The sequence below is a fragment of the Lepisosteus oculatus genome, chromosome 1, assembly GCF_040954835.1.
Source record: "Lepisosteus oculatus isolate fLepOcu1 chromosome 1, fLepOcu1.hap2, whole genome shotgun sequence".
Classification (NCBI taxonomy): domain Eukaryota; kingdom Metazoa; phylum Chordata; class Actinopteri; order Semionotiformes; family Lepisosteidae; genus Lepisosteus; species Lepisosteus oculatus.
The window spans coordinates 11920448-11947222 of NC_090696.1; the positions used below are offsets into that span (position 1 = coordinate 11920448).

At 35.9% G+C, this 26775-nt stretch overlaps 2 protein-coding genes across 4 annotated transcripts in view; one reads left to right on the top strand and one right to left on the bottom strand.

Annotated features, from left to right (window-relative positions):
* Positions 1 to 242: 242 nt before the first annotated feature.
* Positions 243 to 12643, bottom strand: mettl14 (methyltransferase 14, N6-adenosine-methyltransferase non-catalytic subunit). Its single transcript, XM_006629178.3, has 11 exons — positions 12454 to 12643; positions 10239 to 10327; positions 9404 to 9491; positions 8849 to 8926; positions 8505 to 8592; positions 7020 to 7110; positions 5945 to 6086; positions 5528 to 5620; positions 4038 to 4154; positions 3081 to 3291; positions 243 to 1314 (listed from the first exon to the last, which is right to left on the bottom strand). The coding sequence occupies exons 1-11, from the start codon at positions 12517 to 12519 to the stop codon at positions 1004 to 1006; spliced, it is 1374 nt and encodes a 457-aa protein (XP_006629241.1). The 5' UTR covers positions 12520 to 12643; the 3' UTR covers positions 243 to 1003.
* A 3745-nt stretch (positions 12644 to 16388) lies between these two features.
* Positions 16389 to 26775, top strand: part of prss12 (serine protease 12) — a 41445-nt gene continuing 31058 nt past the window's right edge. Inside the window, exons 1-3 of one of the 3 annotated variants that reach the window (XM_015343995.2) lie at positions 16389 to 18026; positions 22954 to 23092; positions 25084 to 25262. In XM_015343995.2, coding sequence (XP_015199481.1) covers positions 17696 to 18026; positions 22954 to 23092; positions 25084 to 25262 — 649 coding nt within the window. In that variant the 5' untranslated portion in view covers positions 16389 to 17695. The remainder of the gene's footprint in view (positions 18027 to 22953; positions 23093 to 25083; positions 25263 to 26775) is intronic. The other 2 variants (XM_015343994.2, XM_006629210.3) reach the window with 2 other exon arrangements.

Consider the following 26775-nt stretch of genomic DNA (forward strand, 5'->3'; position numbering starts at 1 on the left):
TAAGGGTGTTGTCAACCTGTTAAAATATAACAAAATAATACAAGGTTTGATGGAAGGTTTTATTAAAAATCAAGTGTTTCCCCATTAAAAAAAAAACTTGGGGAAACGTTTATATTTCAACAAGTACATTTCTGTAAATTTGATAAAAATGTTCAAAACACTGGACAACAAGAAAAAAAAATGTCCTATGTTGGCAAAGATCATTTCCAGTGCATAGTAAAATAAGAAAACTAGTGGCCAAATAAAGTTGCATTTTTATTTCAGTAATACAATAGGGATGTTAGTTTAATCCTAGTTTGATGAGATATTTAACATTTAGTAATCAACACTTCCTTTTTAAAAATTATTTTTTTGCCATTTAGCATTTTACCAGTTAAACCAGTTTGTAAAATTAACAAATTACCTAAGGGAAAACCTTTAATTCTATGATAAATCGTAAATGCTTGCAGACCTTTCAACTCAAAAAGACAAAAGGGGAAAGAAGGGTAGTTGATACTGGATGGAGATGTTAAATGGTTCTCTTCAAAGACAGTCATGTTTCATTTTTAAGCTAGGTCAAATTACTACCATTCTGATGATAAAAACATTTTAACTTTTTGTGGATAGTAGAAAAAATAAAATCTTTGCAGGTGACAGTTTTAGCCCCACAGATATAACAAAAATAGAAATTCTTATTTTTAATGCAATAAAATGCCTCTGATGAGGGCACTAGGACTTCCTCGAAGCAGCCAGCATACACACCTTTGCAAAAATTTGTAATTAAAAAAATAATAAAATAATAAAAATAGAACCTTCTCATCACTGACATGTAATACAAAAAATGTTTTACTTAAAAATAGTTACACTATTCTCTCCATCCTTGGTAAAGTGTGTCTAGCCAATAAGAAATTGCAGGCCCATGTCCACTCTCTGGAAGATCCCTACTTGATAACTAAATGTTGATGTTCCCTCATAAATTAAAGGGTAAAAAAAGAAAAGAGGGTTCTTGACTCCCCGCTCATTTCTATCGTGGAGGGAATACCCCCCTGTGAGGTCCACCGCGTCCCCTGAAACCCCCTCTGTCACCACGGAAATTGGGCCTGTTCCGCTCCCTCCCCCGGTCTCCACGTCCTGCTGATACCCCTCCCCTTCCTCCTCCTCTTGGGGCTCCACCGCCTCTTTCTGATTTGGATTTTGGAGGCGGGGATTTGGGACGAAGTCTCTCGATCTCTTCCGTGCACCCTGTCAAGTGTGAGTTGGGCACGTTGAAGTTCGACACATATGCTTCAGCATTAAAATTGCTGTTGGTTAATGTTGGCCCCACTGTCAGCCAACCTGTAGAAATAACAGATAATGTATTAGTAAACACTGGTAAATGAAACATTGAGAACCTACACTTTATTCTGTTTAAATAGCACCTGAATACCACAACAAAGCTTAATCTTTGTAATCGGTGATGCTGTTTTAGCTCTAAATGGTTATGTTGTGTTTTCACTAATACAATTAGTCTACTTCCACTCATAAGCCTTTTATTTCAAGTGGTTTGGAAATTGACACAGTAAAATGTAAAATATACTGGGGTAAGCAAACTATGTTTTTGTTAAACGATTTTAACAAAGATTTTAACAAACTGTTTATATTCATAAAATCACATTTGATTCAAAGAACATAATGACTGCGATAAAATGTCTAACTTTAAAAGAGTGATTAAAAAAGTCATACTAAAGATATTTCCCGCATATCATTGCCTAGTAAGTTTAGAGATATGACGTGATTTTGGAAATCACGCGGAAAGGAGTATTTGATTATAACACCAGGATTATTTTTCTTATTTCTTCTGAAAAACATATAGTTATTCCTTAGAGTTGTCTTGCTGAGGCAATTCTAATTTCTAATAGTATCCACATATTTTTATGGAAAATCAGAGAAAATTATCATCAAATACTCCTTTACAAATCCATGGGGTACGGTTGTTGTAATATTAAGAGTTGTTTACCACTGACATTGTTAATGGTACGTTACATACTTATTTTCAGTAGTTTCTCTGATTCTACTATAACTCTAGTCGAGAAGGAAGTCTAGCCTTGATTATGTTTTTAATTCCATTACTACCATTAGACATGCTTTGATCTTTTTTTTTGCAAGATTGTCTTAAGCTGGTTAAGTAAATATAGAATGTCTTGTCACAGCAATGTTTTAAGCAAGTATTGAGGATTCTTTGACGTTTTAGATGAAATAGCAAAGGGCAATCGAACATGCTAAACATGTTTCATAAGGCTGTGAATGTCAAGTTTACTGACTGTAAAGAAAAAAATTTACAACTTATAAGCACCTGTCATATTTTGAATTTTACATTGTCATCTTGCCAAGCAAAATTAACCTCCAATATCTTGTGAAAAAAGACAAAAATCTGCATGTTGTTAAATTGTTCTGTTACACTGTTCAGTGTTATTTCTAGTTCTTTGGCTCTAATAAAACAACAAAACAAGAATTGTCATTACTTTATTTTGTAAGAACTGAATATGCTTAACTAATAATGAAATCAAACTACGAGAGAGTCTCCATATATAAACATGCAAAATAGTTTGTGGTATATGCATGTACCGCGGTTTTCCAGAGGCGGTAGCCATCCCTACTAGCTAGCCAGTCAGTCCAGCAGATGTTCCGATCGAAGCATGAGCTCTGGTAATGAGGCAGCTAACAATGAAAAGTTTTCCTAAACCGCTTCAAGGTTCTGTTTTATAATAGGTGACACCCTGCACAAATCTAGAGTGAATTATGATGACCTTGTTAATGTGGTTCTCAGCCTGAAACAACTCCAGATTAAAAACTAAAAAATTTCAAAATACATATTGATAATAGTAAGGACAACTGTAGTTATTCAACAATGAATCAGTTTAAAGATTAAACTTAACTATCAGACAAATATTTAATGACACAAATATTTAAACTAATACTAAACAGCAAGTGATTAATTAAGTGACGCTTGATAAAACAATGTTTAAATCTTAAAATGTAAACAAATCTAGTACCAGATCTAGAACTTCTTGCTTTCTCTCACATTACAACAACTACTGCTTCCATTAGACATTCTCTCTTACCTGGTCTTATCGTGCTATCTCTTCCAAAAAGATGGAGCCGTCTTCGACCAAGACAGAAATGTTCAATAATGTGAAAGATCTCCACAGGTTTCTCAATGTTTCCAATTTCTGGTTCCTCTGTAATAATCAGGTCAATATCCACATTAGCGTGGATGAAATCTCCATCGGTGCTTCGCCTTACTGTTCCTTTAATTCCCATGAGGCAGTGTTCCTAAAAGAAGACCAGAAAAGTTAACTTTTGAACCAACTTATTTCTAAAGTGATAAATGAACATGGATAAACGTCAGACTCCCCTTAGGAAGTGGTACAATTGCAATGAAAAAATTCAAACAGTTTTCAGTTTGGGCTATACAAATACTGAAAAGGTCATTTCACTCCATGTGGAAAATAGTACAATATATTCTACTGTTGTCTAAAGCACCAGCTGCACTTTACTTAATGGCACATTAAATTAAATATGAACATATTTTTCCTCCTTTACAAACCTTAAATTAAATTCAAACCTAGTACATACTACTTTTTAAATAATATTTAGTGTCATTATAAAAAACATAGTGACCACAAATGCTAAAACCTACGTTTTTTCTTGCCAAGTTGAATAAAGAGTTAGTGGAGTAATATGACACCAATCAATGGCAATACGTGTTCCAAAAAGAACAAAAAAAGCCCTTTTACCCCTACTCCCTACGGTCTCTCAGCATGAGGATCATTTCCAGGACCCTTGCACTTCTCTCTTATCTGCATATCAATGTGCCTCAGGTTGAAAAAAGAGCATTCACAACACAATAAAAGACCTTAAGAATACAATTATTGATGGTGACAGCTCCACAAACTTTGGAGCTATACGCAGAAGTATAAAAGGAGTGTTTAAAACACTTTATATAGTCCTCCTTATTTGCATACAATATTTGAAAAGCACCCTTATTATTTTTCTTTTTACTTGAACAAGATTTGTACCTTTGTTCTCTGGAAGACTGCCTTGGGGTCCAGAGTTTTTGTTTTCCCAGGATTATTCTTGTTGGTTTTGATCCAGCAAATGTCTTCACATCTTCGGAAGCCCCATTTTCGTAAACACTACAAGAAAAGACATTTTCACAGTGAACCACGGACAGATTTAAATGAAATAACACACCATTTAATATCCAGCTTGTTCATTGAAAATGTGAAAATATTATGAATATGGAATATAAAAAAAAAGAGTTAATGGTCTTCCAATCAATGGCCAAACACCTACACTAAATGAGTAAAGGTAATAATTATACACAAAATATTAAAAATACAACAGTATTATTTTGGCAAGTGGAATCTAACCACAAATCCACAGACTATTGTTGGCCTCTTCATTAAAATAACCAGAAAAGGCTACTTAGGAGGAAATGTAGCATGAAGAATGTTCATTAATCAATGTCGTATATTGACATCATCACAGAGAGAATATATGCAAATTAAACAATCCAGTATTTTCTATTACATTTTTTTTAAATGCACAACGTAGCTGAAACATTGAGACAGCACAAGAACACAACAGATAATTCCAGTATTTGGAAGCACTGAGGAAAGAAGAAAAGAAATACTGAAAAGGCACAGCAAAAATGCTGCAAAATGCTTATTTCTTACAATCTTACATTATTTTACAATATTTATAGCAGATTATTTACAAATCGTCTGGGTTTGCAGAACAAAGATTACATGAAATGACATGGGGCCCAAATCAAATGAGTAACACAGAAATCACAAAAGGGCATAATTCAGGACCATGAACTAAGCCTACTATACAATAAGCAAAACAAAAGTTGCCCTTCAAAATGCCTTTTGCAATTCAATCTGTAAATTACATGCTCACACACCACACACACCCACAGATCAAAATGAAACAGCTGCAGTTCCTTTATATAAGTAAAACAAGGATTAGTGCTAAGGCAGTGGCTCACTGGCTCAAGGGTATGGGACACATGGAGCTAGGAACTTACACTAATACTGTATAATGATGTGATTAATAAAACGTGCAGACAGGTCTCCACCACTGAATTTCATTTAATGTAAACAGCATTGGGGAAATGCTTAACTTGGCAGAAGAGTGACCTTGTATATTTGTTGCGTGGTGGACATTTTTTATCCATGTGAAGCACTTTGGGGTTCCTCACATTGCAGGCTGTACACTGCATTTATTATTATACCTTATAATTCAGCAAACAAATTAATTCCTGTTTTATTAGGAATAGTATATCATCCTAATAGTTGCTACAATTCTTGAATCATTAGTGCAGGACATGTACAAGCATTTAGAATCTGAACAGAACTTAGCTTAGGGTAATGTACTCAGAATCTTTGGAAAGGCTTTTCTTTCCATTCTTCAGAGTGAGAATAAAAGTCACTTGCTGGCTGTTAACACATTTCAATGGGGTTCAATGCATTGAGAGTGACGACGGCTGGTGCTGATACTGTACCATTCTACCGAGATCAAGGCCTTCACCAGATCCACACCACAAAAAGACAAACGATCTCAGTGCAGAGATTTCTTCAATTTCAAGTTTCATTATCTGCAAAGTAATATGAGAGGGAGTTACAAATTACTCATAATAACAAAACGCTGTATTTCTGGACCTTTTTGTAATAGTAGTGTTGATGGGTAAAAATGGCTATTTTATTTTTAACAGCAAAACATGAGTAACATATCATAGGTTTACAAAATACTTTATATTGGACTGCAAGAGAATGACTTTTTTAATTAATTAGACTAGAACGTTTTAGTTTTTATACATGTATGCAGTAAAAATCTACCTAAGCATCTTGACAACCCTAAACATTTATGGTTACATTTATTTTGCATGTAACTTATTTTCAGATGTTTTGGATTAACTCACATCATCCCAGGTCCAAAACTTCTCATTGGCTATGCTTCCCGACTCTCTGTAATATTCTTCCAAAGGTGGCTCGAGGAGAATCACATCAAATTTGCATTTTAGTTCCCTTAAGTCAAAATTTTCCAGATCTGCTTGTAGATACCTTTTAGAAATAAGCATGGCATTTTAAAGTGGAAGGAAACAATCTATATTTGGAACTAATAAAAGCATTTCAGTAACAAAGTGGGCCTGCAGATGAAAAATATTCCATTAATAAGGTATGCCTGCACACACACAAAATTACTACATCTCTATCGTAATGATTAATCTGACATTTTAAATTAGCTGATCACTTAAGCAAGTTGCTCTCAGTACTGGTTTTGGAATTCCTCTGTGTTTGCTGGTTTTTGTTTGGACTGGGCCCTTACTCGTGCTAATTGGTACCTGTAACTGATCTACTTTCTTTAGCTCGGTTTCAGAAAAGTACGTTATTCTTAGGTTCTTTATTTCCAACAACTCGAGCACATTTAACTTTATGCAGTCTCTCCTCAGCTTGCTAATAAATATGCCCCCTTGTTTCTGAGCACCTCTTGATGGGTGATTAATTGATGATGAACAGACACAGGAGGAAATTAAACTGTATTAGACAGCTCCTAGTTATTCAATGCTTTTCTCTCTGCTTAAGGTTATATTTAAGCTGGCACACCTGAATGAGGGCAGTACTAACACTCACTAATTAACACAGGATTCATACCAATTACAAATCTCATTCAGCTTTTCAAGAGCTGAACACAAATTAAAAAAAAAGACTTAACAAAGATGGAAATAAATTAGACTTGGATTACCTCAATTAACTGAAACAAAACGAAACAAGACAATAGTGTATACCAGAAATGAGAACCACTGATTTAAATACTTTCTAATATTAAATGCTCGATATGCATTCACTCATGACTATCATAAATTAGTACATTTTGCTTAAGCATTTCAGGAGCTGCGCCTAAACGTGTATAAAAAAGATAAATATTTTAATCTCTATCAATTTACTAAAACATTCTTTTATATATCAGCACTTGAATTTGTGTATTAAACTTACATGGGAGGGGTATTTGTTGTCGCAATCAATTCATCTTTCAATCTTATCAATTCCCTGAGTTTAGGATACTCTTCAAATCTATCAGCAAGACCTGAAACAACAGGACAAATGTAAATCCGAATCAATTTCATATACAATAGCCTCCAAATGTATTTAAATCCTCACCTGTAATTATAAGGTGATTTGTCATGAAAACCAAAATATACACTCCGATAGAAACAAACCCCAAGACCAAAACTAAAGTCATGACTTTCATTATCATATGTATAAATACATCAGTCAAAAACAGCTGTATATATTGCCGAATGAATCAAATGTATTCCTATTAGAGCAATCGGTATTTTGCAGTCCTTAAGCCTTTAACCAAGAGGAAGTGTTGCCAGTAGCATTTTAATTATAAGGTTTTTAAATTACTCCTGAAGGATATTTGGCCACTCCTCCATGCAGGACCTCTCAAGCTCTTAACATTTTCGTCATGTTGTATGATGTATGCTTTGTACTGCCTTAATGTAAAATCCACTTGTAACCATGCTTAAGCTTGAACAACAGAAAGCACCAGTTTTTTGTAAAAATATCCTGGTAAGCTTTGAAATCCACCTGTTCTGCCATCCTAACGGGAACACGAGGACGGTGCCAAATAACTCTTAATGCAGAACAAAGCCATTTCCACTTTTACTTGAAGAGATAACATTCAACACGAGCTTCATTCTTCCATGCTAATAATACTCCAGATGAGACAGTCCAAAAATGTAATTTACATTTCACACAACCACATCATGTGGTTCCCTTCAGCTGTGGAGTCAATTATTTTGTTTAGCAAATGTGTGTCTTTTTATGTCGCCAAAGAACGCTACCACACGCTCCAGATGCAAGATGTCATCTGCACACTGGGGTAAAATTTTCTTATATCCTGTTCCTGGTAAAGTGACAACCACCCACTTCAACATCTTGGATCTGGAGAGCACAGTTGAAACCAAGATGTCTTATGGAATTGATTAGGTCACTGATCTTTTAACTTAGATCTTGAGACAATGATCTCATTTTCACATGTTGAAATGATACAGAATGTTTACTTCTGTGTTCAATTTCCTTTGATACCTAAGATGTTTAAAGTTTAAAGCATTATATTTTCATCTTTGACACGGTGTTTATTTAGATATATCTAACATTATTTTGTGGTGAATTTGTGTAATGACAATCATAAATTTACCATGTTTTTATTCTGAAATGTTAAAAAAATCCTAATGCACATCTTTGCTTGATCAACTTGATATGAATACATTTTGAGGGTAAGGTAAAAAGAACAGTAATCCATAGGTATAATTTACATTTTATTGGCAGCACTGCACAAACCAAACATCAACATTATCAGTAAGTGTAACCAACTCGTTTTAAAATAGAAATATGAAAAAGAAAAATTAAAAAGCTATGAAGAGAAAAAAAATTATATACGCTTTAACTTCAGATATTTTACATATTACATACCTACATCGCGAATGAAATTTTGTGGTCTATGACCAGTATCCACAAAATGTTGGCAGTAGTCATTATGAGGATTCAGGCTTTGAGTTCCCTGAAACAAAAATTGGTCAACTTAGTGTCATCGGAGATACTATCATTTTTTCAAGTGACTAATACATTATGCTTATTAGCACTGTATATAGCAGTGAAACGCACAGCAATTTACAAGCAATGTAAGATATAAATAACAGATCTAAAATATATTTAACAGAATCTAGATGTTTTAATTGTACTACTTGTAAAGTGATAACACAAAACCCTCTTTGTACGAAGACATATTGTCCTTGAAACTAATCTGAGGAGCCCACCTTTAAAAATGTACTAGAATCCTTGTACACTTCTTCATATGGCACATTTTCATCAGGCTGCTGTTGCTCTACTTCATCCTTGCAAATAATAAAAGAAACTTCAAATAAAGGTAAAGAATGGAACATCAAATTAATGGAAGAACAAAACACAAATTTAAGGATTGTGATTTAGTATTGAGGAGTTGTTTTGGTATCCAGGGATCTGTCATATTCAAACTGCGCAGGTGGCTAGAAAGATGTAACGCAGCACATATTGTTTTCCTTATTATTTCTTATCCAAAAGTAAATTTTGTATGATATTTTTGCAAACGACCAACATTTTCTCAGAAGAAAAAAAAGCAAAGTCCAGTTAAAATACAAACACCCAAAAGCACTTGACATGCAACCAAAAAGCAAAACATGGCAAACACATTCTAGCTAAAGCGATTTTAACAAAATTCAGATTTTAACAAAACAACCCCAGTAAACCATGAAGGTGTTTTCCAGATTAGTCACTTTCTGTCTCTTGTCTATCTTTAAAATACATAACCAAAAGAAAAAGACTGTCAATGTTACCTTTTGCTCTTCAACAGCCTCCTCAGGGTCTTCTCCCTCATTCTGACACTTGCGTTTAGTAGAAGGTGAAGAAGTGTCATAAGAAGCCCTTGGCAGGAGAAAAATTCATCAGAGAAAATATTCTAGAGTCCTAGATCTTTGTAAACTAGACTCAGGGACAGTAAAGGAAGGCATTGAAACAATGATTACGCTAGTCTTGGCAGAAAGACTGTCTTAACATTCAGAATATCAAAGAATCAGGAAAAGGAACAGGTCACTGCATACAGAAATAAAGACATATATAGAGTATATATATATGAGAGTCAGAGTTCAGTTTACAACAACAAAGTTAAATAAAACAACTTGAATAAAACTCAGCATCCGTGTGAATCAGTAGATGTTAAATTCGATAATCTGACATCATGGAGGAAGAAAGAATGTTTTTCAATTAAACGGGTTAAATGTCAGACTAAAGAAATGCTCGGCTATCAATAAATATACTATTGATTAAAACATTAGGAAATACAAAAATCCAAACTTGTGAGGCTTATTCTAATATTTAAGAACAAAAAGATAGAATAATAATTATGTAGGACGATACCGAATTGGATCATCATATGCTCCTGCCAATATTAAGAACATGTTCAATAAACAAAATAGTATAGTTTTTGGACAATCATGTTAGATGTTATGTTCCCAAATAACGGTACAATAATAAACCTAACAAAGTACCTTTGGGTGCTTATTAAACTATTTATCCAAATGTAACCAAATATGTTTTTGTCAAACATATTTCTAGCCTGGCAAATATTTGTAGCAATTTTTGTACACAACCATGAAAGTGTTTCTTTCTTACCTGCATGTCTCTCTGGTTTCTTCAATTTCTTTCTGTTCCTCCTTACTGTTCAACACTGCACCAATGCTATCTGCACTCTCAGCTCCTAGCTGTGAAGAACGGTATAAATACAGTATATTACCTTAGCAGAATTTGTTCGACTGTGTTCTTTTGGATTCAGCAAATTGATATCATGGAATCTTTCAATCTTCCAAAATTCCAATTATGAAAAAAAAAGTGCTCTAGGATAACAAATATAGGCCCCCCGTTACAAGTTGCCACAAGTTGTTGAGATGCAAAGGAAAAAACTCCCCTCACACAAGTAAAGTGTTTTCAACTCAGTGATTTTCCATTAGAAAAAATCTTACATCTTGTGCATTGTTGCATAGCTGGTGGTGAATGTGAGTGACAATGGCAACTTTTTTTATATTTAATCTTTTTTTAGACAAATATTACGTTAAATCAGACGACATGAACAAAATCATGATTTCACTATATGTAATGTACTTTTAAAATAAGAACGTTATGAATTAAATTGTATTGGGCATGAGCTCCATTAACATTACCACAATCCTGACAATACTTGACCAGTTTTGGGATACAGTGATGTATGGTGTTCTTCCCTTTTCTATGCACCAACCGCCAGCTAGGAAATGCTGGAGGGTTTGTGTTTGTCTCCTGTCCATGGCATTAGCAATTTGCCCCCACACATGTTCAATTACACAAAGGTCAGGAGAAGAAGCTGTCCTTGGCAAGATCTTGGACATTGTTTTCTTGAAGTCTTGCCACAGTAATCCTAGCCCTGGATAGTCTTTCATTGTACTGATGGTAAACTTGACACCTGGATTGGCTCTTATTTACAGAAAACCTGTCGTATCAAGGACCTTGTTAATATATTGGTCTGCATTAATCTGCATCCAAGACATTTTTTCATTGAAGGAAATTTCACTTCTACTACCCCCCAGATTGAAAAATGCAATGTTAGCAATGACATCCTCTCGCATGTCTTCTGGCAGGTCTCTGAAGGGGAAAAATGGTTTCATCCACGATTAAAACTGTCCATCACTCTCTCGGTTGCCTCCACAAATGTGCTCCGGCCCACAGAAGACAGCAATTCTGTGTCTCAGCCATCGCTGTTACTCTCAGTGACTTGAATGGAGTATGGGGATCATTTTCATGCAATTTGTGAGCTAGTTATTCTACTGTGATATCTTCCTGGAATGTCCGTTGCTGCTTCTCAATACAGTTTATTAACAATTATGGAGATAGATCAGATTGATGTGACTGTCCTGGCCGACATAGTGAAAATCCACCCCCCAGGCCTGCATTTTGGTTCCCCTTTTCTCTGGACTAGTGAGCCGATTGTTGAAATAGAACATCTCATTCTCCAGGCAACTTCTTTTACTGATAGGTCACCTCCAATCACACCAATAGCAAACATGCTGTCTTCATTTCTCAAGCAGGCCATGGTCAGATATTTCATATTCTGACATTAATTATATTTGTATTTTTGAACGGCGGTTGGCGCAGATTCGTAATCAATTTTTGTTTGCAATTTTAACTCGACTCCAATATCAAACTCGGAGCACCCGATACTTTTAAGCCACCACGTGATTTTTTAAAAGTTTTTTGTTGCAAAAAAGAACAGCACTTCTCACGTGATCAACAAATCATTTAAGTTAAATGACGTAAAACTACAGTACGTTTTTACTGTTCATTAGTTAAACCATTTAAAATGTTTAATTTTATAAACAAGATAAATAAAGCAAGCAAAAATATGATAACATGTAATCTCCACTCAAAAAATTTCAGCATTTATTAACGTCAATTTACATTGGAATTAGGTGCAATTATGCCCCCACAAGCTTGTATCGATTTTATTCATTATCTATTTATTCATTATATAATTCATCATTAAAACAGAACTGGAACGGTAAATATTTATCCAACTCCCAAGGGCAATGCCGTAATGCTTTAGAGATCTGTATACACCCGCGAATTTGTGTTTTTTAGCAATATTGAATTTGATGTAATTTATCTCAACTCGCTCTCTTGTGAATCTAACTTCTCTACGGTTAACACCTTATTACGATCTTAAACTACTGACAAATAAAAATTGTTAACTAATCCCCTACAAAAATAATCCAAATCACATAATTCTGGAACACAATTTGAGTGGGAGCTATGCTATCTTTTGTTTTCGTAACGTGAACAAACAGCAAATGTTCTTCCTTACCTGCTGTGCTAAAAGCTGTCTTCTAAGCTTCTGTCTTTCCCTTATTTCTTGTAAACGGCTGTTCATTTTTTATCGATACCGAAGCAAAAGTTCTCAAAGAATGCCTGAATCCTCATTTAGTTCCAATTCCAATTCTTCCCTCCTGCGTTTCTTTCAGAAGCAGCACGAGTCGCGGATATTTTGCGTCATTTCCGGGTAACAGAAAACGGTGATTTAAAATGATGTTTCTTGGCTATTCGGTCATTTCACTTACCACTCAAAAAGGATAGAGATGCAAATATTGGCCAGTTATTTAAAAAAAAGAACTAAAAACTTTTTAAAAAACTAATAGATTTTAACAATATAGGAGATTGTAGGTATTTGTATAACATTCATAGGTTTTGGTCAAAACATAATGCACTTACAAATTATCCATGTAAGGGTACGTCGTCGAAAAAATAATAGTGGTTCTTTCATTTCAATATTACTTTTTTTATCCCCCTTTTATCAGTGTATATTGTTCTGTTGCGTGTACAAGAGTTTAAATCTCATTGCAGCGCAAACTGGCATGTAGACAGTAGATTGCCGTACGTCTTCAGCTGTATGCAGCAATATACAACAGATGCAAAACGGAAGAAGAAATTACAAAAGTATGATTTATGAACATGGAAGAACTTCACTGACGATTCGGGGTTCTGGAGAAACAGTTCTTTATTCAGCCCTGCAGAGGAGGGTGGTTCGCAAAAATCCAAAGTCTAGGAGGATTAGAAATTTAACAAAGTTGATATACAAAGGAAAATCACATATTCTGATAATTGTGTGGTTAACACAATTTATCTTTGTTAAACACAGCAAAGTAAAAAAGTACAAAACAAAAAGGTAATAAATACAAAACCAACCTTTAGCTTAACAACGTTAAGCTTAAATGAACCCGGGGCAACTGTTAATGGCAACACAGCTGTCGGCAGCAACAAGAAGTAGAATTCATAGCACACGATGCACATAATCTAAAATAATTTGGTCACTGTTTGAACTTTAAACAGTATTATGGATGTCTGCTGAATACTTCAGCAAAGATGGCATACAGTACATTTGCTTAAGAGCTGAATAGGCGGTATAGAAAGCTTAAATCATGAAATGGAAGCTTTTGTCATGTAACAAACGTGGTTTATAATTTGTGGTTTGTGATTATGAGTATTGTTACAATTATTACTCATTTTAACAAGACTGACAAATAAGACTGACGTAAACATTGATAATATTGTGCATTTTCAAAATGTGTTACAGCAAAAACAATACTGTCAGGGCACTTTATTTTAAAAATGATTGTAGTAATAGTGTAAATCTGCCTTATGAATGCCTATAATGTTATAATGATTACTAATGACAAGCAGAAGGTCATGTTATTATTAACATGTTATAGGAATAAAGTATTCAAGGTCTTGATTGCATAAATAACAATAGTCTTGAAAATGTTTATTAACAATAAACCACCTTTATTTAATAGTTTATGTGCCTTCTTAGGAGTAAATCACATGATTTTGGGTGAAGGTGTAATCGCTACATAGAAATACAATTTTTAGAACTTTATTCAATTGTAATGCTTATTTTTTTCTGACTTAATCAACCACATAAAAATCATAACATTTTTATTTTAACCGTTCTTATCAACTATAATAAATTTTATTTCAGTACAGGTATGACAAGTGATCTGCATCTGTATATTTTGTTTGAACGTTTTCATAACAACAAAGAAATCTATGCTCTTCTTAAAGTGTGTTCTTTAAATGACACTAGAAACATGTCCTAACATACATAGAAGTATGTCCTAATGTACTTCCTACAGGATAAAACAGTATAAAATGTTTTAGAACAGGATTGGAATTTCTTACACTGAAACTGAAACAGTGAGGTGTGTAAAGAGCAATTTTTCTCCACTTACTATATATGTCATACCTTTCTTCATCTCCTGCAATCATGACCTTGCTGTGGTGGAGGAGTTTGAATGCCACAGGGAGTTTACTCCCTGCTACTGAACTACTGTACTGTATGTTGTCAGGTGGATTGTGCTTCTGGTAGGGCTACCCTTGGCAACTTGGTCTTAGATGAGAGGCCAGACAAAGAACCTTGCACGCTAGACTGGGATGTTTTTCCATTACGAACTGAGAAAACCCTGCACAGACCATGGACGCCAGGACTCACCCTTGGAGCCAGGCCAGGTGATGTTGCCGGCAAACACCTGGTGTCTGGATCACCCACACAACTCAGCCAGGCTCAACTCAAAATGGTTACATGGAGCTGCCATGTGGGATTGCCACTCCCAAAGTGAAGGATGGGGGTCGGGTAATGAGATGGAGTGGGAAAGATCTGGATGATGGACTAGACCTTGGCACTGGAAACTGGCTCTTGGGTTGTGGAACATCACTTCACTGGGGAAGGAGCCATAGCTGGTATGGGAGGTTGAAAAGTACAGACTAGATATAGTCGGTCTTACCTCTATATACAGTATTGGTTCTGGAACCACAATTCTCAATCAGGGGTGGTCTTTGTCCCTCGCATGTCTGGTCTGTGTCACGGTCATCATCCCTCCTCTAGAGGGCGCTCCTACCATTCTTGTAATGTTCTTAGTTTTATTAGTGTTAGCTGTGTTTCATTGCCTCTCCCTTCTTTAAGCCCAGTGTTTCTGTAGTTCCAGGCTCAGCTTTGAAAGACTGACACCTGGAAGCCCACCTACCACTGGGCTCAGGAGTGGCCCGAGGGCAAAGGCTTCATCATGCCGTCCTTTCCTCTGAGTCCCATGCCCCATTATGCTTTTAACCTTTTGTGTTCCTGGTCCCAATTCCCTGTTCCTGTTTTTAATCATCTGGGTCTCCGATGGATCTCCTGGTTTCTGGATTTTGGACTGCGCCTTACTACCCCTTTAGACTTCCTTTGGACTTGTTTGCCTGCGCTCCCCCCATGCGCCAGATCACCTCAGTCACGGCCCCCTGTCTGTCATCCTGACCTTACCTCGCTGTGCCTTCCCTGACGCCTCCAGACACTTCCGGAATATACCGTCACGCATAGGGTCTTTTACAACACACTCCTCGGGAGTTAGATTCAGCTCCCGTGACAGTCTGAGTGGGTGTGGAGATACTCACAAGTCCCTGGCTGGGTGCCGTGCAGTTGGAATTTGTCATGATGGATGAGAACAAATACTGTACTGCATATTGCAGAGAGGAAAACTCTGACTGCCGTGCTTATGTACCGTGGGCACCACTTTCTGACTCCATTGTCCTGCTGGGAGATTTCAACATTCATCTGGGGAATGATGGAAAAACCTGGAGCGGCATGACTGGGAGAAACAGCATCCCAATCAACAAGTCACTTGCTCTCTCTGGGTGATGGGGTGGAACCTTAGTTTATCCCAGGAGGTCTCCCATCCAGGCACTGGCCAGGTTCACACCTGCTTAGCTTCAGTGGGTTGCCAGTGAGTTGCAGAGTGATATGGCTGCTGGCATGTGGTGAGGATTCCCCTGGGCACCTCCTGCTGGAGGTGTACCAGGCACGGCCCACTGGGAAGATACCCTAGGGCAGACCTAAGTCACACTGGTGGGTTTATATCTGTCGGCTGGCCTGGGAGCACATGGGAATCCTCTGGGAGGAGTTGGAGACTGTTGCTGGGGAAAGGGAAGTCTGGTCTGCCCTGCTCCACCTGTCAACACCATGATCTTCAACAGGAGTAAACTGTTAGAAAATGAAATGATTACTATTAGTAGAAGTACTGCAATAAATTACAACTGTATGATTCTTTAATATTATATAATAATATGCTTTCCTAGGCTTTTGAAATTAATTTTGCAGATATATACATTAAATAGGTTAATTAAAAAAAAACAAATAGAAATTGCTTAGCATTGTGTATGTTTTAGAATCTATTGGCATAAACTAAAGTACTTGAAGCCTCTGGCTTAAAAAAATGTATTTTTAAAGTACTTCCTAAAATTATGTGCTCTGTATTAGCGTTTGGTAGAGGTTAGGGCTCTGAATTATAGACTGGAGTGTAAAATTCTGACTGAGCCTCAGTTTTTTGTATCATCAAGCAAGATATTTCATTCAGGTCTGTCCAGTGAATTTAAAAGACATTATATTTTATTCTAACGTGGTAAGATATATTGTACAGTATATAAAAATGTAGTCTAAATAACCACGTTTTAGACAAATAGCCTGCTCTTTTGAGGTCGATTCATACAAAGGAGTTATTAAAATACCCACATTCTGTAAAGTTTGGGTTGCTTGTTAGAACAGAACACGTCTGTATACTCTACCAAACAAAGGAAGGCAAAGCAAATATCACAATTGTAAGGATGTGTTCTTGAGATGTGAATTTACAGCTAGTTGGAGTCGGGGGCGCTACTCAGCGATTTTGTGGCAGTGGCTGGAGGAAGAAAATGAATTGTTGGCAGTGCAAGTCAGGAGCAGTCAGCGGAGAAGTTTTTCAGTGGACTGATTTGGACCTATTATTTTTGCTAAAGAGAAAATCAGACATACAGATCTGGGAAAATTGATTTTTCCGTCGTTAAATGGACGTACATGACAAGGACATGGGGACAAGCTGACAAGCAATAAAACTATAATTTGGTAAATGGATTGATCACGGTTCAAGACTTAACATGGGTTGCATGCAGATGCTGTAGATAATGCAGCTGGCACAACTGCTGAAGCTGAAATGTGCGTCAGTGTTTTACTTACAGGGATTTTTCTTTAAATATTTTACTCAAATGAAAACGTAACCGGAACTGTACATATTTTGGAGGAATGTATAACGCAAATTAATTTTATTTTAAAGGAAGTTTATTAAATATATTTAATAAGTTAAACTTTATAAGAAAACATTTACCCAGACGATTCAGCAATGTTGCGAATTGTTTTTAAGCACGTAAACATACTTGTCTTCTTTTTGTTCTCCTGTTTCGTGTCCCGCATGTCATCTTATTTTTATTCATTTTGAAAAAGTGCGAAGAAAGCTCCTTTCTCAAAGTGAAAAAAAAAAAACTTAGTTCTCGTCAGGAATGATCAATATGCGGGAGGCGTATCGCTACGGGTTGTCTCTGGCACATCTGAATTGATCTACTTGAGTTATCTCCCGGTATTTTGTTCCTTCGCGGATTTGGATACAGGACATGTAATGATCCGATGGACAGGTTTATGAGATCGTGCTGCTCACAGATCCAAGGGCTTTAATTGATTGCAGTGGAGTGATGAACACAGCCTTAAAAGCACCATGAGCTGGTCAAGGTTTCTTGCAGTGATTGCTTCAGTTTTTTTCACCAGAGTATGCTGTTTTGGCTCTGATGTCTCATTCATTCTACCCTTTACCGACTGCATTCAGAGCAAAGGCAGAGCAGGTTACTACGACGGATCGATAGATGTAACAGAGTCTGGTGTTAAGTGTATGAACTGGAGCGATATCACCGGTTTCGAGGAGAGATACCCTAGAAAAGGACTGGGTCGCCACAATTTCTGCAGGAACCCCGATGGCAGGATCAGACCTTGGTGTTTTTTCAGGAACAATAGAGGAAGAATAGACTGGGGTTACTGCGACTGCAAACAAGGTAAATACAATACTTCAAACAGTTTTAGTACAATAGTATGTCTTGAAGCAAACCTCAGCTGAAATTTCCTTTGGTGTTTAATTGTACCTGGAGTAGCAGTAATAGTTTATCTGTTGAGCAGAGCTTTTAGTTTATTTTTATAGTTTTAAAAAAGCTTGCTACAGACATGAGGTAAAGAGTATCTTCAGATACTATTATTGTTGTTTTTTTTCTGTTTTTACCAAATTTTTTTATGCTAACACTCCGGCATCTGGTGCATGGAACAACATTTATATTTGCAAAGTTGTACTGATTTATTTTTTAAAAAGCAGTGATACTTTAGCTGTTTTAAACACGTAACATGTACAACAACCCCACACGGAAATGATCATATTATTTGTTTATTATATAATATTATATAATTATTCATATGAATACATATGTTGATTTAACAAGAAATATTTAAATACCAATTCTGTGTTCTTTGCGAGGAGGTAAAAAATTCAGATATTCAATCACAAGAATGAAGCACTGACATTTTGTATTTCACTATACTCATCACCTTTTTAAAGACACGTAATGAGGTTACTAGTGAATGCAATAGACTGAATACCCCAAACAAGCAAAATCAAGCCTTCACTCAAATTACTAAAAACATGTAAGTAACTCTTTTAAAAAATGAAATAGTAACTGTACACTATGATCTTATTATCTGATTTTTAAAATAATTTATAAGAAAAACAATTATTTTTCTTAGGCAAGTGGCTCAGATCTTCTTGCAACAGCTGCTTCTTTATAAATGACAACAGAGTCCTTTAATAAATGGCCTCAGATATACACTTCTGTTATTTCCCAGACTCTGTCAGGTGCAAAGGACAAGAAAAGCAAGTCCAAGCACATAGTCAACTCCTTTATTACAATCCTGAGTGAAGTCCAAGGTATGCAACTGTTGAAAATGCTGCTGGTTGTTTAAGTTTCACAGTTCTAAACAGAAAAAATATGTTTCAGCATACCAAAATGTTATATTTATTTGATAAAATATGTGGGAAGTACAATTTAAGATCTGTTTCAGATGAACAAAATACTCAATGAAAAGGGCATTAATAAAGAAAACAATATTTCAGGGTTTACTGTCCTGTTTCTCCCAGCTGTCATTGAAAATTTTTTTAATTACTGAAAACAATATTTTCCTCTAGATGCTTGGAAGCCTTATTTTTAAATAATTATTTCAGAAAAACAACAATTCAGATAAAGTTGAAATATTTTTATATTTTAAATTTGACTTAAGACATCTCTTTTATATGTAGGTTTGAAGCAGGTGTATTAAAATTTAGTTTTTACTTTTTCACAACTTCAGTTAACTTATTATGACAGGAATGAACAGTATATTTTCTCTACAACTTCAGTCCATTATGTTTATGATATTTGATTAATTAATGCAGCTACTTAAATTGCCTTGCAAAAATAATAGCAATTAAGTGAATACTTTGATAGCAGGCATTTCATTTAATTGTATTAACAGATATTCTCATTTCTTACTGACATCTTAACATTAGTTGAGCATTACTCTGTATGCATACGTGATACACTTGATATGTTTACCTTTCACCTTTTACTATTTAAGATTGTATTGCTCACACATTTTAAAGATGTATGTTAAAGAAATATGTCTTATTTGTCATGAAGATCTTATTATTTTGTAGTAATTCAGGTGGGTAGCTGCATCAGCATGCGCAGGCTGCAAAGGAACAAGTAATAGGTTTATTCCATGCTGAAAAAAGAAGAGAGAAAAGGCTCCACGGCCAAAACGTTGTGTTTTCATTCTTCTCTTTTTGGCGTGGAATAAACCTATTAATTATTTTTTAGGATTATAGACTAGTCTATAGTACCTGAAGCTGAGCTTTGTTAGTGTGCAAGCTCTGTGCAAAAAGCAGAAAAAACACATTAACCACGGAGCCACACTTCCATCCTTGAAGATATTTCCACAACCAAAATATTGTGTTTTTCCCCTTGTTCTTCCTCATGAATATAACCCCTGCTTGCTCCTCAGCTGTTTGTATGGTGTCCTTAATTAGACACAAGCTCTTTATATCCAGCCATTCATTTTCTAACTGCTTCATCCAATTCATAGGTCATAGGGGAGCTGGAGCCTATCTCAGCCAAGCCACTGGCGCAAGGCAGTATACACCCTGGATGGGACACCAGACCATTGCAGGGCACACACAGACATAGACATGCATTTAGTTACACCAGGGCCAGTTTTCCCAGAAGCCAATTAACCTACCAGCATGTCTTTGGAATATGGGAGGAAACACATGCGAACACAGGGATAACATACAAACTCACAGAGCTAGCACGTCAGGTCCAGATTTAAACCTAGGGCCCCAGTGCTGTGAGGCAGCAGTGCTAATCACTGTGCCACTGTGCTGCCCTAGAGCTTTATATCAGCAATCTCAAAACTGGTCCAGACGTAAATCTTACGTCTTTCGGATTTGTATCTGGGAGTGGATTTTGTTTAGTTGGGAAAACACTACAGATCCCTTTTCCTTTCTGAACTACATCAGAAGGGTGACCACTGCTTTTTATGTTGTGCGTATGTAAATGTGATCAGTATGAAAAGGTCTTTTTTATAGTTGTTTATTCAAAAAAATAATGAACTTCACAGGAACGTACACTTTTGGTAAATCTCGGATATAAGTGAGATGATTTTTGTAAATTAAGAAATCACCATTGCTTTCATTCCTGTGGTTTCTGTTATCTTGCATAGTCCAATACAAGCTTTCCTTTAAATAGACTGTTTTTGAAGCATGTGATTCCATTTCCTTTTGCTTCTAAATTTGTCAATGAGTAAGTGCCATAGCTATCACATACATGTGGATGAGCTGAAAGTGTATATAATGTATGGCATACCACTGCAATTCAGCATGGTTGACTGGCACGCTAGCTGTATTGTATTCTGCTTAATAGCACAAAATCACTTTGAGTGTCAGAGATTCCTTACCAGTGTTAGTTTCAGGGATAGTGTCTGGGAATTCCCTAGAGTTTTACCCACAGTCTATATTGTTTAGTCTAAGCTTGAAAGAGAGATTATTTTCAGCTCATAGTTTCTTTCAAATATGTATAAAATAACATGCTGGTCTTTTGTGGTCTTGGTAGCAAAGTCCAAGGGATGAATTAAAAAAAGAGAACAATGGTGTTTATAAAATGAGACAGTAAATCCCATAACTTTATGAGCTGGTTTCACATACCTTGATTAGCATTAGTACTGGACTATCCTTATCCCAAACTTAATGTTGATTAGGGTCTAGTTTGCAGTTAAAATGGTTATCCTTTTTTATTTATATTAATGGTCTTGAATTACAGGGTAGAGGAAAAGTTTGCAAACCCCCTAGGCAAGACAATACTCTTGTATATTCTAGTCGTAAAAAATAATGAGATCTTCATGAAAGTCCTACTAGAGATTTAGATGATTCAATGTATAACAGACATGAGACATAATTTAATCATTTAACAAAATGATTGAGTAGTACACATTCTCTTGTGAATAAGTCCCTGAACCTTTAGATTCAATAACTGGTGGCTGATGCTTCAGCAGCAATGATTCAAGTAGACATTTCATATATACAGTATGTTTATCAGCCTTTGGCATTGGTTTTTTCGTATTGTATTGTGGCCTATTCTTCCATACAGAACAGCTTAAGAGGTCGATATTGAGGGTTTCTTTGTACGAACAGCTGATGTTCTGCCATAACATTTCAAGAGGCTTAGGTCCAGACTTGGACTTGGACGAACATATTAAATTTCTCCTGCCCTCTCTTATACAGGAATCAACTTGTAGTTTTAGGATAATTGTGTTACTGTGTGACCCAGGATAGCCTGACATTCTCCTCAGAATTTGCTGATATTACACTGAGATCGTGGTTTAATCTTAGAACAATCCTGAATACTCCAAACCTTAAAAAGGCCAATTTTTGATGATTATTCATGACACTGCCAGGGGCACAGTGTGGTAGTGAGTATCTTAAGATGAGGAGTCTAGAGATATATAGAGATGGGAGTCCTGTACATAGCAGCACTTTTTTATTCACAGTGTAAGGAAACCAGACAAAACCAACAACAGCTAGCTCTTCCCAAGCTCGAAATAAACTATCCCTGAAATGTCCCTTCTAGGAATAACTGGCCAATTAAACTGCTAACTGGCAATAAAAGCAAAACCCTGATGTCACAAAATAATGTCCACAGGGAATTTGGACAGTTCTTTGCTGCTGCTGTTTTCCCTCTGCTGCAGTGTATAAGAAGCTATGTTCTGCTTAGACAACAAAAGCCAACGGGTACTGAAAGCTTCCACTTCCTGATTCTTCAGCTGTCACCTGACCAGTTGTAGAAAGATGAAAGTTGTAGTTCAGTGATAAAGGGCAGCAGGTTACACTGTTTTCTGTGGAATGCAAATCAGACAAGATACAGGATACTGTACCTCTTGTGCGAATCTGTTGCCCTTTTATAGATTCTTATTTTGTGGTATGATGCATTTGTGTTTTTTCCTACCTATTTTTTGTATTTTTAATCATAATGTTTATAAATTACTTAATAATGCTTTCCTTTTGTGGTTTCAAATGGGAACAGAGGTCGACACAATCTGCCAACATCATTGTTATTTCTTTTATGCTATATATTTTATCTACTTTTTGGAAATGAATAAATATTAACAACCCAAACATGGCTTTTCTTTCACATTTTCAGTATAGAATAAACCTGTACTCTACAGCACATTGTCACAGCTCCTCACTCTACCATTATCTCAATTATGGATCTGACCAACCTATGATGTTTTTGTTCCAGTGTCAGTAGTGATATGTCTAAATCTGGAGTATACTGCACAAAACGGAACATTTCCTAGCACCATTTATTGTGTTTTATGAGTGGTAAATGCCGTCTAATTTTGTTCCAGGTTCAGTGAGGCTACAAGGTGGGAGATCCAAGCTGGATGGTACTGTTGAAGTATACTTGAATGGAGTCTGGGGAACAATCTGCAGTAATAACTGGAGGGATGAGAATGCAGCTGTAGTCTGTCGACAGCTGGGACATGGGTAAGGAATTTGATAAAGATGGAAACAGATTCCTTACTAATCCGGATTAGTGAAACATCTTTCTCTGATGGATTTGCTTCAGTCATCCAGCATGTGCATCAGTGTATTTTACCAATATCATGAAACTATCTTGTCCAACTGGATGAGATATACTGGTGTGCTGAAATTTCTTTGTTTCTTTTTATACATCTATAAGTCTGGATAAAAATCAGCATTCATGATTTATTTCCAAATAATGTATTTCCATAAGGAGATGAAATGAAAGATTGATTTTATTTAAAATTCATATAACAAAATTTAAACTATTTTTTAGTAAAAGGCATTAATTTAACCTGAAATTATTGTGGGTTATAATTTAATTCTGGTGTAATGTTCAGTGGCATTACCTTTAAAGTTGTAATGGCCTCAATTAAAAAAAAAAGTTTCAGTTTCCTCTACCTTTAATTTCATTTTGATGCAAGTCTCAGATTTGCAATATGACAGACATGTGACAAAAATAGCATTTTAGTAAATTGCTTTAATCCGAGCCGAAGGTCAGACATTGGTTTTCGATCTAAAATTTTAGTTTTTAACTTTATGTCTTTATCCACATTTATTTTCTTTTTTTCTTATCTTTGAACAGATGGTAGGGTTGAATTCTAATTTCCCTAGATAGTAAAGAAGAAAATGCCAGCAGCCATATGTTGCCCATTAACTTTATACTCATCCACAAAACAACCTTTGTTAGTCTCTTGTACCACAGCCCTGCATTCCAAGTAGCTTCATACACAAAGGTATTTGCACTCCAAGCATTTTTTTTCCAGACGTGATATCAATGAGACCAACCCAGTTGATGTGCTAATTTTTAGGTCCCTTGGTATCATATTATATTGCAACAGATCTCCCAATCCCTAATTCCGTCCTTCAGAAAACAACTGATCTCCTCGGGGAAGCACTTTCCTTAACATATCAAAGCCAGCGACTATCATTTATTTTTTACTGGCATGTTCGGCATATCCGAAATGATCTGACTATACGTTAGTGTTGCTCCATTGCTTTTCTAACGCAGCTTTTCATTGTATTACACATGTAATCAGTTTTGCAGAAAGGATATAATTTAAACTAGAAAACTTCATACAGTAGACATGGTGACACACTAGGTGGGTGTGCCATAATGGGATCTTCAAAGTAGGTGGGCCCAGGATAAGACAAACTCAGCCACAGGGAATTTCAATAAACACAAATAAACACAAACAAAAATCAAAAGCCTAGCTATTTATTTTTAGCTGGAAATGAACTTCTTCACAGTTGCTAACTATTAGGATTTTGCTATTAACAGCATTCATACAAGTCTCTCTCTGAGACTGTGTTCTAAGCTATTCCAAAGTTACTCCAAAGTCACAGTTCCAGTGCTCCTTGGTCAGGTGATTGAGGGCTACTGCTCATTACTCACAGCTTCCTAGGGAATGTGGTCCAGATAAGGCTACCATATTGTTTGAACCTGCTGTGCTGTTATAATTGCATAAAATGAATGGAGTATATCAAACTGTAAAGCCTAGGACTATAGCAAAGACAAGTTAAACGATTAAGGCATTAATTTCAAGGCCTGTCCAATATTACTAAAAACAAGGTTGGTAAAACTGAGCGAGAACCTTCTGAATATTTGCTTCAGAATTTCGAATTAAAAACCAGAACATTAACGCAGTGTCTATTTACATTCACGAACTGCGTGTGCTCTTACGTTTATATAAATTAGTAAACCAGTTGGAAATAACAATATTTATTTCTAATACTTATTATAAATAGTATGGACCTGGCTAAACAATCAATCATTCAACTGCATGACTTTTTTATAGTGAGGTCTTTCATTTTGTAATTTTTAATCTTTGTGGACTAGGATTGATTTATTAAACAAGTTTGTCAGCCTAGAGGTGTCACACCGGGGACTCAACCAGGGAGGAAGTTGTTATATTTAAAGCTTTGATCCCTCTGGCTTTGGACTTGTTTTTCAGGTATAAGGGCAGGGCTAGACAGAGCCCCCTGTCCAGGCAGACCTTGTTGCCAGTACATTGGCATACAGTGCACTGTCATGGGGAAGAAGAGGACCTGCTACAGTGCCAGAGGACAGTGTGGAATGGGGGGGAGTGTGCTAACAGGCAAGTTGCTGCTGTCACATGCACCCCACAGGAAGGTAAGAAATTCTCCCTTCTTTCTATTCATGTCAAAGACAGGATGCAGTTTATTTACGTTTATTCATTGTTTATATGGCATATGGTTATTAAAAGGCCTTTACTGTAAGTGAGTCCTCATGCAGTAGTTATTTTCTCTTTGCCATGAGAGTGAATGAATCTCTTCCCCTCCAAAAGATAATGACAATCTGAATCAATTAGAACATCATAAAATATTGTTAGAAAATGAAATCTGCTTGTAATTGTTATATGTACCATAGTTTTGTCATTTTTCTTTCTGAAAATAGAATGAAACATGCTTTTGAGCTAATTAATTGTGGAGGTACAGTACCAGTGTATTTTAAAAGGAACAGGCTTGCAATACTCCACTAAATAAAGAACAAAACAGCTGCTGTGTTTTAAAATATTGCATATTTTTTCCTTATTTTGTTTTGGTGTATTGACACATGTCTTGCTTCCTGCCACAAGTAGTACTGTTGTAAATAACTGTCTAGACTCCAGAGGCCTGTGTTGAATTACACCCGTTCACAAAACGTATTACATGTAAAAACGTATAAAAGTTATTACATTGGAATTTTAACGACAATTTAAATGTATTTGTCACTCCTGCTGTATGTGGTCTCTAGGAGTTCATCCCCATGCATATGTGTTTTTAGCAAATTAGAATTAAAATGTGCTCAAAAAATCCTTGCAAATCCCACTAAAACCTTGAATGCTGATGATGAGAGAATGTTGAGAGAACTTTCTGAAACCAGTTTCATGTAAACAAAAGCTATTTACGATATCAGTGAAAAAATCTGTGTAGTCAGAGGGGATGCTAGAAATCCATTTGCTGCACAAGAAAAAAGAAAAACATGGAATGAACCTCTTTACAGACTTTTCTTTTTCAATTAATGAACAAAAGCATTTATTTCCGAATATAAATGATTTAATTTGTTTTGATTTTTAATGTAAGTGCTGGAGTCGCTTTGGCATTGTGAACTTGCTGTTTGTGACGCTAGTACAGTAAGTATTATCTACAAAAGCTTAAACCTGAACCCACTGTATCCTACCTGGTCCCGATGGGTTTACTGGTTTTCGTAGGAGTTTTTTTGCAAACACAGAATGCTCAAATGTTGTGTGCTCATTTTTACCCCTTTTTGTATTATACAAAGGATTGGCAAGGCTCTGTGTTGATGCTGCAGTCAGAAAGCATATAATATAAAGGTGGATGTATCTCTGCACAAAAGCTGTGTGCTTCTGCTTAAGTTCCTGTATTTGTCAGGTTTTGTTCACTTTATTACAATAAACTAAGATCCACTCTAAATGTCCTATACCTAGAACTTACCATCACAATAATATGGGTGTTTAATGTGGTGTTAACTCAATAAATGTATTTATGTCACTGTTAATTTCTGCATACAATAGTGACTGGGAAAACATAATTTCAGTGTTTCATTTTAAATGTAGAAAAGATGAAAAAAGCTGAATTTCATGTTTTTCATCAGAGAATTTAGTTTAATCTAGGAATGCTAG

What these genes read in the sequence shown, in the direction of transcription:
- mettl14 (XM_006629178.3), bottom strand. Translation starts at nt 12,519, where the DNA reads ATGAACAGCCGTTTACAAGAAATAAGGGAAAGACAGAAGCTTAGAAGA. An exon ending in AAATTTCATTCGCGATGTAG is followed by an intron (nt 7,111 to 8,504) that starts GTATGTAATATG and finishes CTGTTGTTTCAG; the next exon opens with GTCTTGCTGATAGATTTGAA. An exon ending in CAGTCTTCCAGAGAACAAAG is followed by an intron (nt 3,292 to 4,037) that starts GTACAAATCTTG and finishes GTCTTCTTTTAG; the next exon opens with GAACACTGCCTCATGGGAAT.